General features: G+C 37.4%; 1 protein-coding gene across 4 annotated transcripts in view; it reads right to left on the bottom strand.

The window, feature by feature from the left end:
• Nucleotides 1-302: 302 nt before the first annotated feature.
• The window catches only part of SENP6 (SUMO specific peptidase 6), an 84,081-nt gene continuing 68,105 nt past the window's right edge, over nucleotides 303-16,278 (bottom strand). For all 4 annotated transcript variants that reach the window (XM_026079027.1, XM_026079026.1, XM_026079028.1 and 1 more), the window contains 6 exons: nucleotides 13,559-13,992; nucleotides 10,353-10,456; nucleotides 8,277-8,365; nucleotides 4,186-4,254; nucleotides 3,954-4,104; nucleotides 303-847 (listed from right to left, as the gene is read on the bottom strand). In XM_026079027.1, the coding sequence (XP_025934812.1) occupies nucleotides 638-847; nucleotides 3,954-4,104; nucleotides 4,186-4,254; nucleotides 8,277-8,365; nucleotides 10,353-10,456; nucleotides 13,559-13,992 (1,057 nt within the window). In that variant the 3' untranslated portion in view covers nucleotides 303-637. The remainder of the gene's footprint in view (nucleotides 848-3,953; nucleotides 4,105-4,185; nucleotides 4,255-8,276; nucleotides 8,366-10,352; nucleotides 10,457-13,558; nucleotides 13,993-16,278) is intronic.

Consider the following 16,278-nt stretch of genomic DNA (forward strand, 5'->3'; position numbering starts at 1 on the left):
CCACTAAAGCAAGTGTGGAATTTTAATTGCAATGCACATCTTTTAAAATCCCAAATCTGAAGCAGTCCTATTAACTATTATACTGCCTACACTTAGATACTGCAAGGATGGGAATCACCCTCTCTGAGGCCTTGGTACATTGAGACACTTACCCATATTATTGTTTGTAGCACAAGCAGAATAATCTTGTAAAGGGCAACTAAATAGGGTCAAAATATGAATCATCTTTCTACCAAATCATTCCCTATGTGTTACTTAAGCCTGTAACATTACAATTTTACTGAAAAAGAAAAAGTTAACCATTTTATCCTATAAATATTTTCTTTATTTGCTTTATGTTTAGAAGTTGCTATTTTAGTTCTATTAACAGAAATACATAACAAAAGCTCCCTAACAAGTGGAAAAAAAAATAATTACAAATGCTGAAAAAGTTGGCCTCATTAACATATGTACAGACTTACTTACTTACTTAATACACATCTTTGTGGGAATTAATTAATTTTATGACACACATTTATACAGGCATTAAACATTCCCAAGTAACTTTGAGCAGAGAATATGCCAATTCTTTAGTCTGGGCAGACAAAACGTGTATTTCAATTTTGATTGTGGAGCTAACATGCAACAGATACAACATTCAGTCTGAGCTGCTGTTGATAAGTTGTTCTGTTCCTTCCTGCAAAGATCTTTCTGTTGAATTTGGATCCTTCTGTCCCTTCTTTTCTTTGTTCTGCTGTTCCTGCAGTTTCAGGATTATTTTTCGTATTTCTTCTCTTTTGGTTTTCATTCTTGGGCGTGGAAACCAGTCTGTTAAGTTCATTGGTAGCTCAAAACTCAGAATGGGATTCTGAAAAGAAAGTTCATTCGGATAGTACAGTAAGGAGCTGTAACTTGAACGACTGGAGAGAACTTCAGTAGCAGGAAAAATTATACTCCTCCCCCTCATTTAGTCAGCCTGAAATGAAATTTCTACAGCTTCCACAACTAGAGGTGTCCTGTACATGTACAATTAAGGTCAAATAAATCAAGCCACAGTATGTTATACAATACCTTTCATCCAGGTCACAGTTCTGGTTACAAGAGTGCCCAAATAACCTACTCAGTTTGCTACATCTTTTGGATAAAACATTTGGCTGCACAAGTATGTGATAGAAATTATTTTAAAATGAAAGAAAATTGTTGTAATGGTAAAGCAACATTTTCTTGAAGGTGACTTGCATCAAAATCCAGATCTGATTAGGAATCTGTGGTTATATATTCCTCCTCTTATAAATACCTTTAGGACCACAACTACCTATGAAATTCAGTTTTACATTTCACCCAAAAAGCAGGGTCAAAGAAAAGCCTCTGGACGTTGCCAGCCCTTTTTATACTTGCATTCTGATTTCTTGCTAGAACTCACTCATCCAAAAAAATTAACAGAATGATTATTATGAAACATATGTATGGCACTTCAAGTTTCCATAACATCGTACAGCAGTTTCACCCGAACTAAATAACCAGTGTGTGAAATAGTGTTTTCTCTCAGATAAATTCTATTTTATGCGTATTCCAGCTTACATGAGGAAGAGTGAATTACATTCATCCATTGAGCTAACACTAGCAACACTACTTGCTAAAACCAGGTTGCCTTCTTTCCAGGAGCATGCCAATGCCTACCCATTGCACTAGTAACAATGCAGCTCCACATCCAAAGAGAACATTAAATAGATAACAGGGCAATAAAAAACTATGTTTAACAGACTTTGCTAATGAAGCCACTAAATACTAGCTGTAGTAGACTTCAGGAAAATGACCATGAAGATGCAGATAGCCATGGACAGAAGCTGATCAGGTTCTCTACACCTTCAGTTTTGAAATAGGCCAGACAAAGGAATAAGCACATTAATGAAAACTCATTAGTGTAGATACTGAAAATAGAAAGAAATTTCAAATGAAATTTGGACACATTCTTAACTAGGGCTTTTTTTTTTGGTTCAGTTTGGGGAAAAAAGTGAAGAAATAGGTCAGAAGCCAGCTGTACAAATATTCTGCTGCCTCCTACCCTCGCCCGCTGCCCCGGCCCCTCCAGCCCTACCCCGTTACATACAGGTGCAATGTGGGGGGCCCGTGAGGGAAGAGCTTCCTCCTTGCTTTGTACCATCTTTCATCCCGAACRGACATTAGCCATTCAATCACCAAACCCCACCTTCTGCTCTACGGTCTTTCATGACCGCCAGCCACGGGTTTCGTTTGCAAAGCCAACATTTGGGGGGGGGGGGSGGGGGGCTCCCCCCGCGGCGCCGCAGCACCGCGGCGCCCTCTGCCGGCCCCACGGAGCACCGCTAACCCCCCCGCTCCCCCCCAATCTTTTTGCTTTATTTTCCAAAAAGCTGAAGGGAAAACTAGGGGCGACACACTGGGCAGGTCACCGAGGTGTCCCTGACGGGCTGAACGCGGCAGTGCTGAACAGCCACTGTGTTGAGGAAGGAGCGGAAAACTACTCGCTGTGAGAGCAGACGTTTGTGWTCCTAACTACTCTAGACACCTCGTCAAATGAGTCTTGCTTCTAGGAAAATACACACGTCAGGATTTTAATGCTTATTATTAAAAAAAGTTATTTGAAATAAATCCTTGGAATAAAGAAAAAGAGGTGCATGAATTAACCACAAACATCAAATTTAACACAACAGCCACGCACTCCCCAATTCCATTTCTAGAGCAGCTGAAATTAATGAGTTAATGAGATTTGTGTAATTTTTCAAATACATTTGCAACTGAAATCATTAGCTCAGCAAGTGCAAGATATTCAAGCACTGTGCGGCTAGCACACCTTTTACTTTTCCGCTAATGCTACTTTGGAGAACACCCTGTGATTTGAGAGTCACCCCTGTTCCCTGGCTGACAAAGCTTCTACATCCTGCCAGACCAGACAGGACAAGAGATTCAGCCTGTCAAAATTCAGCAATTAGTTCACAAGAARGAAGGGAGTAAAAACTACCAGAATTTGGTTGCCCCATATATACCCCCATCTACAAAACCAGAAGCACTGAAAGAGAGTTTAAGCTCTCACGGAGGGACTCAGCAGTGAGGCAGAAGGATATTTACAGGTCTGAGCTTCGTTCTGCATGAGTACACTCTGCTACAGTCCTGCTGCTATCATATGAAGTACATGTAAAACAAGGGGGATGGAAGGGAGAAAAAATCACCAGCTTTCTCAGCAACAAGTAAGTTACAAAAGAGTTTAGGACCAGTGCCCTAAAATGGTATGGACTGTAAATAGAATTAATGTCCCACACAGGCAACCTCTCACTTCATCTCTTCTCCTCCCAATCCAGGCCTGAGGGTCCCTCCACTTGTAAAAGTGAACATCAGCTTTAACTTGAAGGCCAAGACTGTAATAAAAGAGTTTTACCATTTTCTTCAATGGAGTCAGAATTTGGCCTTTAGCTGTAATGATTCAGTTACTGCATTAATGGACGATTCATCTTACACATTTTAATGCAACTGAAAAAGTCTAAAACAGCTGTATCATACTACTGATTTTATTTAAAGTCACATTTCCTAAACAGAAAGGGGAAAAAGAACAAGCTTTTTGTACCACATCTTTGGTTTAGATTTTTAAAAAACAGAGTTCAAATTTGTGTTTATAACTGGATAATTTTTGAAGGGTATGAACTGTAAGACAGCAAAGGAAGACTTTAAGTATTTTTTCCTCAACATTTTGTCAGAAAATTCCATGACTTCCAGTTTCTGTATTGTGGTACATATGTGCAACTAAAAATGATAATTAGTCTTTCCCCCCCCACAGAAAGTATTCATTATTATGTATGTTAATGCATAAATTAATTTAAAAAATATATAAATAGCAATAACACCTACAGTAAAGAGGTTTTTACCATTTTAATGATTTTATTAGCTCATATTTGATTGCCGCAGGATACAAAACAAATAATGACATAAAAAATACATACCTCAAAAAAACTCTCCACATACTGCAATATGTACACTCCACAATCACTAAAGTTATTTTGTTGTGGCACTTTGGGATTGGAACCTTTCATGACATCTTTGGAAAAGCTTCTTTTATTGCCTTTCCTGACTTCCCATTCCACCTCTAAGTACCTATGATGAAAGACCATGAAAATTAAAACTGTTTTTTTTTTCCTTGCATAATTTCGAAAAAGTTAGAGATACAAAACTTACTCCCTTAGTGTTTTCACAACATTTGACCGGGAAGGGCCTCTCAGTGAGTCCATAAGCAAAATGCAAGGCCTATGAGAGAACACAATTTTTAAGTACACTGTATTTTACAGCAGTTTGGAAAATGAAGTTACACAGCTAGCTATGAAATCGGTTGTGGTGAGATCTTGAACAAAACTAGATCAATACTACATAGTTTTGCCAACACTACTATAATCCCGTAACTAGGATATCTAAATGCAAAGTTAGTTATCTTTAGACTTAACCATTCACTAGGTACAGAAAATTTGAAGATATTTTAGTGTCAGATTGAAAGCATTTGTTACAGGTGAGATCTAGTTGCCTAAAAAGCCCTTGGGCATCTAGTGCTATTTTAGAGGCACAAGATATCTAGGTCACCTCCATGAGACTGGAAAGATACAGAACCTACAAATACCCTTCTGGAGGAGCAGCTGGAGGCCAGATGGGACATTTTACAGCACCAAAAAAGACACTAGGTGTGTATGTCTATAGAAGTGACCCCACCTGAAAGCTGTATCTGAAAGCTGTCTACTTTATAGTTACCCATAAAACTCACCTGAACGTTGTTTGAAAGAGTTTAGAAAAATAATGTATCCATAACCATTTTCTAGAAAACCAAGTCTACCTGAACACTCACCCGTACACTGTAGATTTTTACATCTTATCACTCATATCTAGAGCATGTCATATTTGCAGTAGCTGTAAACATAACATCCAATCATATCAGCTGTCTTATACACAACAGTTGGATTTATATATCAGTGCCAATTCATACCACAGTTCAGAATCTCAGTATCAGATGCAAGAATAGTTTTGGGGGATAGATAGGATGCAGTTTACTTCTCATAGAGCTCTGCTTTCTATTTTCTAACAATAAGACACACACATTCAGACAAGGATGTTCTTTATAGAAAGAATTTTGTAGTTCAGTCATGAGCTAGTCCCCTTCTAGAATAACTGAGATAAAGTGGTTCAAGTTACTACTCTGAACTCTAACTACTGTTACAGTCCACCTTTCTCATGTCCAAGTTTGATGGCTCTCTAGTTTGGGAAGTACCATTCTCTGTGGTGTAGAGAAAGCAGCCCTACAGCCTCCAGTAAAAGAGTGACTACCACCTGCCAGAGGCAGCCTGTGTTAAAGGGTGGGAGGATCACAGAACAGTAGAGAGACTGTAATGATAAAGTTAATCAAGTTAAAGTTAACCAGAGGGTCTCTGGCTTTGATACTAAAACCAAAGTACACTAAATGGAAGTAGTATGACCTCTTAAAGGAAGGAAAGTAATAGTACAGAAGAAGCAGGAGGTAAAATATAAGCAGATGAACTGTAGTTTGCAGAGGCACTTTCAGGAACATTGACAGAAAGTCGATGGCTTAGTTGAGGAATCGCTGTTACACGATGGGCCTCTGATGTCACCAGTCCACTAAGGATGCCTAAGCTGAGAACGCAGGCACAACTTTGGGGCTCTCACTCTTGACCTGGATACAGTGATCCCCAGTGATTTCTTCTGCGGTATAAATGAGTAGATATCTAGAGAATACTAAATCATCTTACAGTTTCCACAGGTAAAGGACCTTGGAGGTCCTAGGGTAAAAAGGACAGCATCATAAAGGTGGAGACCTTAGACTGAAGATCTGTGTTCTTCATGAAACCTGAAAGATTTTTGAAGGTCTTTGAATCTGTACCTACTGCACCTTGTGCTACCTGCAAAAGTCCACAAAGTTGGCTAGTGTTGAAATGGACTCATCTTAGAATCCACTGAATCATGTGTTTTGTTCCATTCAAAAGAGCTAGTATTATTTGGGATCTCATACTCAGAAGTAGATATCCACAGCTTCCTGTGCAGAACTCAAGGGACAAACCTCAAGGACAAAGCTTTTGTACCCAAACTATCTACCGGACACCAATCTCTGAAATGAATTGGATTGCTTTTCTCTAAGTCAACCTGATGACCAGGTGGGATGTTCATAGTGCAAATGCTCCAGCTCTCCTAGCCATCTGTTACTTTTGCTCAACTTTCTGAATATAGTGGGACAGGAAACAGGAATTCTGGAACAGATAGATTTCTCTGTTAGTGCTTCTAAAGCTTCAAGTGGACCCTGGAGCAAAGCCATTAAATGTCTCTAATACTCCGAGACCCTAGCCACTGAGCAGGGTGCACACAACCCACAGAACATAACTGCTGAAACCAACTGACGTGAGCTTAAGAAATCTATTAGTATCAGGAGAGTAACCGAGTTAGACTTTACTCTCAGCAGCTCTGACACTGATGACTCTAGGTGAATCAAAGCTCCAGCTGAAGAACCAGACTCTGTAACCTGAGATCCCTAATAACAGCTACAGGGGCAAAAGGTCTCAAAATGGTCAGAAGAACAAGGAGTAGGGAACCAGAAATGGTTACCCCTACTCTTCTGATTCATTCCCACAGCTTGGTTGAGAAATTTAACACAGTGACCAGCATGTCATCTCACTACACCAGAGTAGAGTTTGGAAAATTTTTTAGTATAGGGTTTAAAGAGGGCCCAGAGGTAAAAATATTGCTCTACTTGATTTAAAGACTGGCAACATACTTGATTCCATCAGAYTGCTGAAAATAAATGAAGTGAATCATGCTCTACCTTACAGAACCACATTCAGTGTATGAGGAAGGGCAGAGCAAAAGCATGTCCTCTGCAGATACCAGGAAAACTACAAGTTCTCTGCCCTCAAGTGACAGAGCAAGTGTACAGTGACTATCACAACACATTAAGCCCATCTGTGATATAGTATTTGCTTCATTTTCTCCAGGGTGTTACTTTATATTTGGAAGAACTGTGTATGAAGTAAATTACATTGCTTCTCCTAGGTGAAACCCTACCTGTGGAGGAAGCAAAATACTTTCCTATGCCAAAATTAAATTGCATCAAATAATTTTAAACTATGTGTAATTCCACCGAAGATGATACGAATGTTTCATTCTAATATTTAAACATAAGGTTCATTTTCATCAGTTTGTCTTTTCTGTGGGATTTTCACCATTTATAAAGGGAAAGAGTACACTTAAAAATAAAACATGATTGTCAAATCACTAAACTGACAGGGAAGTTAAAGGGCAGGCTTTTTAAAAATAAACAAAGTAGTATCAGCTAATCAGCTAAGTTTCAAGTTAATTCTGTTCCTTTAAGAAAACAGTATTTTCAAAACTACATTATTTTATGACTGCAAACTAGTAAATAGAGATATTAAATATTTGCATGTATCTATCCACAGGTTAGTTTGTACTTTCAAATTAATCTACACGTGTGAAACTTTTGAGGTCTAGGCATACAATCACATTAATATTTTTAGGTTTTACTTGTACTTATTTTAACTTCTGATAAAAGAAAGTTATTATTTATACAAGCAATGCAGGAAAGTATTATACATAGATAATCCATCAGCAGCATGGGACAACTTAATTGAATTAAGAAGTTCATAGCACGACAACATATTTTTAAAATTCATAACACAGATGGGATTTTGCCCCTGTATGCAAATATATTGTGGATAATAAATACACATTTCACAGCACATATAAATATATCATTTTATCCTACACCATAATAATATATTGTAAATGCAATTACCCTTCTAGTAAGGAATATATTCATGAAGAAGGAAATATTAGAATGGATAAACAAATTAAAGTGTGAGAATATAAATTATTAATTTAAGTACATTTTAAATTTAAATAATTACTCTGCTTTTTAATATATAGGGATACATTTAAACATTCTTCTGCACTTTCCTGTTGTATGAATCTAACAGCAAGATGTCAAAGAACAGCTTTATTTGAAGAAGTTATCTTCACAACTTGAAGCAGCACACAGGCTTAACAGAAATCAAACAGCTATCATTTTGCTTGTAGCTTTATTCACTAAATTCTCTGTTCACTGAAGTTGACTATATTACAAAGTATAGAAGTTTCCCTCAAATACTAGTAACATGCTGTTTAAAACGTATTTAGAATGAAGTATACCATTTCCCATAATTATTGCCTTTTTAATTTCATTAGCTTCTAAGTTTGAAGTCTATTTTAATTCTTGTAATACTTACTGCTTGCAGATAGTAGGCTTCAGGTGCCATTGTCCCATTTCTGAATTACAGTTATCATCTGCAAGTCCACCATCATCGCTGCTGTCTTCCTACAAAAGCAACATGTTTATGGGTATTTAGAAGCTAATATTGTTTTTCAAATAGATGCAAAAGAAACTACTCCTATACTTACCTTTTTTACTTAAAACAAATAACATCAAATGTAATAAAGCAGTGCTAACTTTCTCCTAAATCCATTCACTCTTTGTAAAATTTGCATTACCAACTTTCAGTCTCACATTGCTTCTCAAATCCATGCTAGAAAGACAGAAAGTGAACTGTACTATTAACCACTGAAAATAGAAAAAAACCTACAACCAACATATTCAAAGCACTGCTGTCCCAAATAGGTGCATCTCCAATGCAGGTTTTAATCCAAATTTTAAATATTTTTCCTTGTTAATGATTACTAGAAACTTGTTTGGTGATTTCATGTATGTTGATCTCCTAGATGCATGGAGAGAAAAATCTGCAATGAACTCAGAAGTACTTGACCCTTGCTCCAGAATCACACCAAAAGTTGTCCCAACTTGGTTCTCTGAGCAAGGGAAATCAAAAAGCAACCTGATGTGATGCTACACAAACTGACATGCCACAAGCCTGGAAATATTCTTTAACCTTTTGATTTCAATATTGATTGCTATGAAGGATATGGAAGTTTTATAAACACGAAGTTCTTATATTTAAAAGCACCCCAATGATCTTCTTACCTTTCTTACCTTTAAAAGAGTACTACTGAGTTCACTACTAATACCACAAACCATCGTGTTGCAAGGAAAGAGATGCTTTCCAAAAACAACAGTAACCCCCACATCAACATGATTTGGAAAATTTTTGGTGATAATTATGTACACTTCATTAACATGCAGGGTCCTGTGACTGAAATCCTCACGTTATGCCATCAAGATTTATCTGTATTAGAAAACATTGCTTTGTTCCTAATACTCCTGTTTCTATTGCAGCCTCAACTCAATTTTTGGCAGATGTGAAAGTGTATTCAGCCTGTCACAGTCTACCATTTCTATACTCTATTTGTGTGTTGTAGAAGATATCAGTGACAGCTTCAAACTTAGCTGAATTCTAAGCTGCACCGCTACCAGGAAAGTCAGCATCTTTTCCTCCTCTCAAGGAACATGTGCTGACCACGTGCTTTCTTCACTGCCTTCATGCCACATACTCCAGCTTGGAAACACCCTACTCATCATTCTCCATCTCCAGGGAACTCGAAGAACTGCTACAAAATAGGGAAGAATCAAAGAACGTTGTCATGTAACATGACAAGAGAGGTGGGTTGAGTCTGTTTGAAAGCACAGTTAGGTTTCAACATAAACTGAAGGTTTTGTGTGTGTGCACACACATACAAATTGGAAGCCATTATAAATAGCTGCAGGCTTTGGAAAATAATTGTTTGTTCTGAACTCAAAGGTGAAAAATAGGTAATTCCTAGCCTGTATATCTGACAGCCTCCGATCCTTTATTTCAGACAACTTGGAGTCATACACCTGGAACAGGAACAGGAAGGCCCATTAAGAAGAGTAACTGTTGAACTTCTAACTTGTTCACATTGAGCTTACGTTGTAGAGGCAACAAAACGAGGGAATAATACCCTTGTACCCAAGTAGTGAGTCAATAAAGGACACTTGAATGATCAGAGACCTTCCACAACTCAAAAATCTAAATTTCTGGTGGGGGGAGATGAGAGACAGAAAATTGTTGACTTTCTTGTTTTGTTTTGTTTTGTTTTTAAGAGTTTTGCTAAAATCATTGTATAATGTTGTCACCATGCGAAAGACTCAAAGTTAAATGCAAAATCAGTACAGCAGTTTCCTACTAAACAGTTCAATGAAAGAATGTACAATCCTCTCTTTTCAGCTAAATTGCAAACTTTCCTAAGTAACCAGTGCTCTGGATCTTACACTGCTAAAGGTAAACTAGCTTTATGCAATGCATACTTGCAACCTATACACAGCTTTTAAACTGTCTATTCTGAACATAAAGTAACAGTTTCCGTTTCCCAAATAAAATTTATGATTTTACCTGGTTATCTTGGTCTTCAGAAAAATCTATAAGCTCRTCTTCATTTGGTTTACTGCCATCAGCTGAGTCTTCACTATAATTTAGTCTGATTTTGTGCAAGCCATCTGTATCAATCATAGACAGTAGTATATTTAAACACCAAATACTATACCATCATTGAAGAACAAACTAATTTTAAATACCTCAAGTTTGCTAAGGGTTGTTCACAATAACTGTGATACAGCTGACAAGCATTATTTGATTCATGCATACAAGCCTAAAGTGAAGTTTCTAAGTATCACAGCACAAATTGTTCTTTACTCTGAGAAAAGCTTAAAATAAATAAATAAATAAATGAAAATATAAAAAAATAGACTAAAACCCATCATGAAGTTACCACTGTAGTTCCACAAGAACTTTACAACAGTACAAACCGGTACTGCTACCAGAAGAGGTAGTCCCATCCTGTCCCCAATTTAACTGCTTATTCCCATCCCCAAGCGGTTCCTTCCCTGTACTATCAAATGCATTCACACACAGTGAACCAGACTGAGGAAGGCAGCCAAAAGCTTATTATTTTTACCTTGAAAGAGTTCTTTGATCAGATTTGCTCTGAAGTTACGTGAAGACTTATGCTGGTAAAAACAAAAGGGAACATGCTGCTAGGGAGGGTAGAAAGTAGGATAAGCTCTTTTGGGAGCAGTAGCTTAGAAATGTTTGTGAAACTACAGTGTTGGCTACGTAAAAAAAGAGTATGTGTAAGTTTATGTCACTAGCAGAATTCTGCTTTGTAAATTCATTCCTTACCCCTTTACAAATTTAGTCACATGGGAAACAGCATCAAATGAAAAAAGAACAATGTTACAGCTATACCTGTGAAGGAAGCAGATACAGACAGCTACAGGCTCACTGCTCTTACTATAGCACTATACAAGACTTCAGAACAGATTTTGAAAGAAAAAGTACTGAACCATGCGGAAATAAATGAAAACTGAATAACTCATGCCAGCAAAACCTGGTATTTTTATAAGAAAACTTTTCCTAGAAAAGGGAGGTATCTAAACCATCACAAAGATAAAGGAGGAGGAACTATTACGTATTAAAGAAAACCAAGATTTCAACAAGAACAGTAAATGGGGCAATGAACTAAAGTAAAAAACTGAAGAGCTGCATTCAAAATTGAAGGAACAGTTTGGAAAGAGGTTACTAGTGGAGTTCCATAGGGACAAACTTGGGAATTAATCTTACTTGGTATTTTTAAAAAGACCTCAGCACAAAAAGTAGGCCATATACTAATGTGGCTTATCGATGACACAGTCCTAGAAGATAAAAACTGGTACTGAGAAGAATCACAGTATCATACAAGAACTGAATGACTTTTCAGCACTGAGCAGTAAAAATGTAATTAGTTAAGTAATAATAATAAAAAAAAAGTACTTTGGATGACCTCTTCAATGTTATTTAGGTATCAACTGGTACTGATTTACAAGTGAGAGGCCTGGATGTGGCCTGAGATCAAAACATCTATGTTTAGGTTCCCATGTGCAGGAGACGTCTAGGGTCTCACAATATTAAGTGGAAACCATAGGCAGAGGAGAGAGCTACTCAACGAACAGCTACAATGTGACTACTTTAGAGTGAGCAGAAGAGCTGTCTAGGCTTCACCGACTATATTGTTAAAGAGAGGCACTTTGAAATATCCTAAGATATTCAGCACATACACACCAGGTTTGGCAGAGTTAAGATTCATGCCCTTCTGGAGAAAGAACTGAAGTACAGGCAGGATAGCCAAGTGCTAGATCCCCATCATCCATCTGACAGGAATGGGAGTTTAGGCACCTAGCATATCTAAATTTGGATGTCTAAATATATTTTGAGTGTCAATCTCAAATTGAGTCTCATTCTTACATGTCTGTGAAATGGGACTGCGACCAATAAGAACATCTGCATTAACCAAAGAGCACCTGCAACGGCTGAGCAACAGTCCAAGTGTTTTAGTGACAGAATGACCAGCCACCAATAAAATGCAGCGATAAAAAAAACAAAATATAATTCTAGCAAAAATGTATTTCATAAAGAACATTCCCTTCAATTACGGAGAAGTAACAGCAGCAGCATTCAAGACACTGATGAGAACTTACTATATAGCAGCAATACCATAAACAGTAACAATCACATCTAGGTTGAAAAATCAATTCAGACAAGAATAAATTAAAAGGAAAAAAAGTACTTGGAGAACAGACAATGCTGTCAGAAAAACAAGCTCAGTATATATTACCCTTGAAAAAATTTAGTCTAGAAAATAGGAAGTAGTTTACAGCCTCTAAGATGTTAGAGTTAAAATCGTAATGGCCTGCAGTATACACATTAAAGCATATGACTGATAGTCTTTTCAGACTTTTTACTATGAAACTATGCAATTACTTACAATATATAAAGCAAATTAAGTTAGTACGAATGCTCAGTGCCTGAAGTAAAAGTTCCTGTATCACCAGATGTTTTAGTCTCTATGACTCAAGGGGATCCAAATCTTGCAGTGAGCAGAGAGAATACAAGAGTCTTTTCCTTCACTAGCCTTTAAAAGTATGCCAGCTCCTTCGCTCGCTTTTGTACATATGCTGTTCCAGATCACTGCAACTACTGATATCAACCTCTACAGAAGAGATGGCTACTACTGCATGGAGAAAACTTCTCTAAATGTAACACAGTGGTCATATGAGAGATTTAAAAACATATACTTTTTCCTCAGTCTTTTCATAAACCTTCCATCAGCACCCTAAAGAAGTTAACGGTACTGAAATAAAACCTCAAATGCTAGAAGCCACTGGAATTAAGGTTGGGCACACAGTCTGAATTCACCTCCCCCATGCATACACATTACGAATGTCCACGGACAAAAGATCACCAACTGCTGTTCCTTCCTTAACCTTTCCAGTCGCAACTGGTACAAGGTAAGAGATATTTACAAAATGATTCAGGAAAGTCGTGTGACTGGGGAATTTATCTGATTTGGGAAAACAATGGTTTATCTCCAACTTTATGTCACAACAGACATGTCAACAGTTAAAAACATTTTATATGCAATGGTACATTAGTCACAATGGGAGCACTCAAGCCACACGCTACTCAATTTTCAAAGTAAGGAGTTTATGCAATTGCAAAGCAAGTAAGAGCTGTGAAATCTCCAAATTTTTCATTAAAATAAGTATATTTTTACAATTACATACCAATAGATTGGCCAGCGGTTGTGAATTCACCCTGTATACCATTTTCATCTGGAGCCCTATGGTCAAGTTTATGGCATGCTGACTGCACAGTCTTAGGTTCTTCCACATCACTGTCTATTTGATTTAGTTTTTTGAAACCACTTTTTCCCCTACAGGGACTTCTTCTACAACATGAAGACTCACTGTCCTCTGTTTCAGTGTTTGGGTCAATTAAAGCTGTATTATACTTTTTGGTCAATGTCTTCTTTGTTGCGGACTTGGAAGGCGAGTTTTGTACATCTAACTCATTTGGCAAAGGAGATGGAGTGTTGCTCTCTCCATCTGAAGAGGAAGATTTTATCTGTGTTGCAGCATTTTCATGATAGTGAGGATTTGGTTCATATCTAGGTTTTTCTAAACCAGGAAAACAGATGACAGCCAAAAACCAGTGGGCGCTGCAAAGGAAAAATACATTAATAAGTAACTAGCAATTGTTTAAAAAACAAAACAAAACAAAACAAAACAAAAACCGCAGCCACAGAAAACCAAACCCTCTCCCCCATAATTATCAAGGACAGATTGTGATTGCTGTTTGCTTTTCACTAATATGATGCACTTAATTGAAAACAGATGTTGTCTAAATAGTTATTTCAATTTTCTCATAATTTACACATGAATTCTTTGAATTAAGCATTCTTTTGGAAAATATTCTTTATTACTGCACAAACTGGATTGTAGCTTTCACGTTTTATGGCTGCATAAAGTTTTCTAGAAGTCCATATCTAGCAACACAATTAGTCRGATCTAACGATACAGCTGAATTGCCCATATTCTTCAGCCTACTAGATCTTCCAACTGTGTATGATACTTCAAAATTTTAAAGCGGTTTAGTTACTAGTGAAGAAAAAAAAGGGGAGGAGGGGGAAGAGTGCTATCACCCCCTGTGATAGGTAATACATGATAGCTAATGCTATCACTGCCACTCTGTTGCCATGCTTACCCTTAAAAGAACTACAAGAAAACAGAAGGGACATTCTAACCCTTTCATGGTCAAAAATAGCAATATCCCCTAACCCAAAACAGGGTAAGAAAGAAATTTTGCCCCAGTTTTCTCCTATCTTCTTGCCACTACAGACTTCACTGACTGAGTCTCCAATCAAGCAGAAATGGAGCAGCAGCAAATTCAGGGACTGAGACATTGCACATGGATATAGGACTGACCTGATTTAGAGATTATCTGAAGGCTCTGTGATTTACTGTAGCAACTAGCAAAACAAAGTCTAGCTATGTATTGTGCAAATGAAGCTACATTTTAATGTGTTTTAGAAAAAAAGAGAAAGCAGTAGCTAAAAATAAGTCTAACTGACATTAAAAAAAAAAGAATAAGTAGATGATTAAGAAGCCTAAAGTCCATCAAAAGTCAATGGCTATTAAGATAAGTGGCTTTGAAGACAATATGTGGAGTATGATGGCATTTTGTCTTGAATGACTCACCACACCTACTAAATGAACACATTAAGTATTGCCAAACCCTGGAATTTGGGTTATGGGGTATCCTATTAACATACGCTTTATTACTGGTTAGAGAAATAGGCTAGCAAATTAACCGGTATCTGAAAGGAAAATAGCTTGCTCTTTTAGACGTTACAAGCTATCTCCATTTGAGACTCGAACAAAAAGAACTATATTCCCACAGGACACTGGTGCAGTCATGGTCAAATCAACCATTTGGGTTTAAAGTTAATTTTCCCCTAGATTAGTCCTGCCCCCCCCCTTCAGTTACTGCAGTTTGACAACTTTCTAGCTGTTTAGCCCACATTCCCCAAACTAGTGGTTATGGGAGAATCTGAAAAGGCTTTCTGGAAGTAGATATTAAGTCCAGCAACTCCAAAACAATAATTTCTAGAATGTACTCTTAAAACAGATTCCAGAATAAGTAGCTGGACCCTAAAAGAAAGAAAACATCGTTCCAGGTGGCACAGGAGAAGTGTTACCAGGTATATTAACAACATAAAAGAAGAATCATTAGCAGCATTTCTATAATGTAAGAAAAGCTCTCAAATTTTCTCAAATCCTGGAATAATTTCTTTCATAAACTATTTAATTCAAGATGGAGAGAAGCAAAAGAAATACTGAGATTGGTTCTCAACTGCAGACTAATTTGCCAGTTGTCTGAGACCTTTTATAAATAGCAATGGATGCACATCTTCCACTGGAAGCAAAGAAACTCTTGCTTCTCAAAAGCCACAGACTGGCACGTATTTTGTCCTCTATACCCTGCAGGCATTAACTGGCTCTCCATCTCCACCACCAATTCTGTGCTCCTAGCATATTCACTAATTCCTTGAAGTTACAAAGCAACACTCCAATTACAAAAAACCTCGACAGCTAAGCACAAAATACATGGAAATTATTTTCTACTGAACCCTTCATACAGCATCTCCAGTCTTGCCAGTATAAAGTGTGATAATCCTCATTTTGCAAGTGAGGAACAGAAGCACTGGGAAGTGACATGACACAAAAGAAGTCACACAAGGGAGTTCTGAAAAAGCTGCAGCTGAGCACAGACGTAAAGTCCCAGCGCACAGCCTTCATCATCAGACTTGCATATCTGAAAGACTCACTGCAGATTAAGGAGTCAATTAATGTACATTTGCAGTGAAATCAACACCACAAATATATTAAAAATGTTGTATGTGGCACAAAACCAAGGTTTCACAGACTTATTGACAAAGTCCAGG

The sequence above is a fragment of the Apteryx rowi genome, unplaced genomic scaffold (genome assembly GCF_003343035.1).
Source record: "Apteryx rowi isolate R43461 unplaced genomic scaffold, aptRow1 scaffold_490, whole genome shotgun sequence".
NCBI classification, from domain to species: Eukaryota; Metazoa; Chordata; class Aves; order Apterygiformes; family Apterygidae; genus Apteryx; species Apteryx rowi.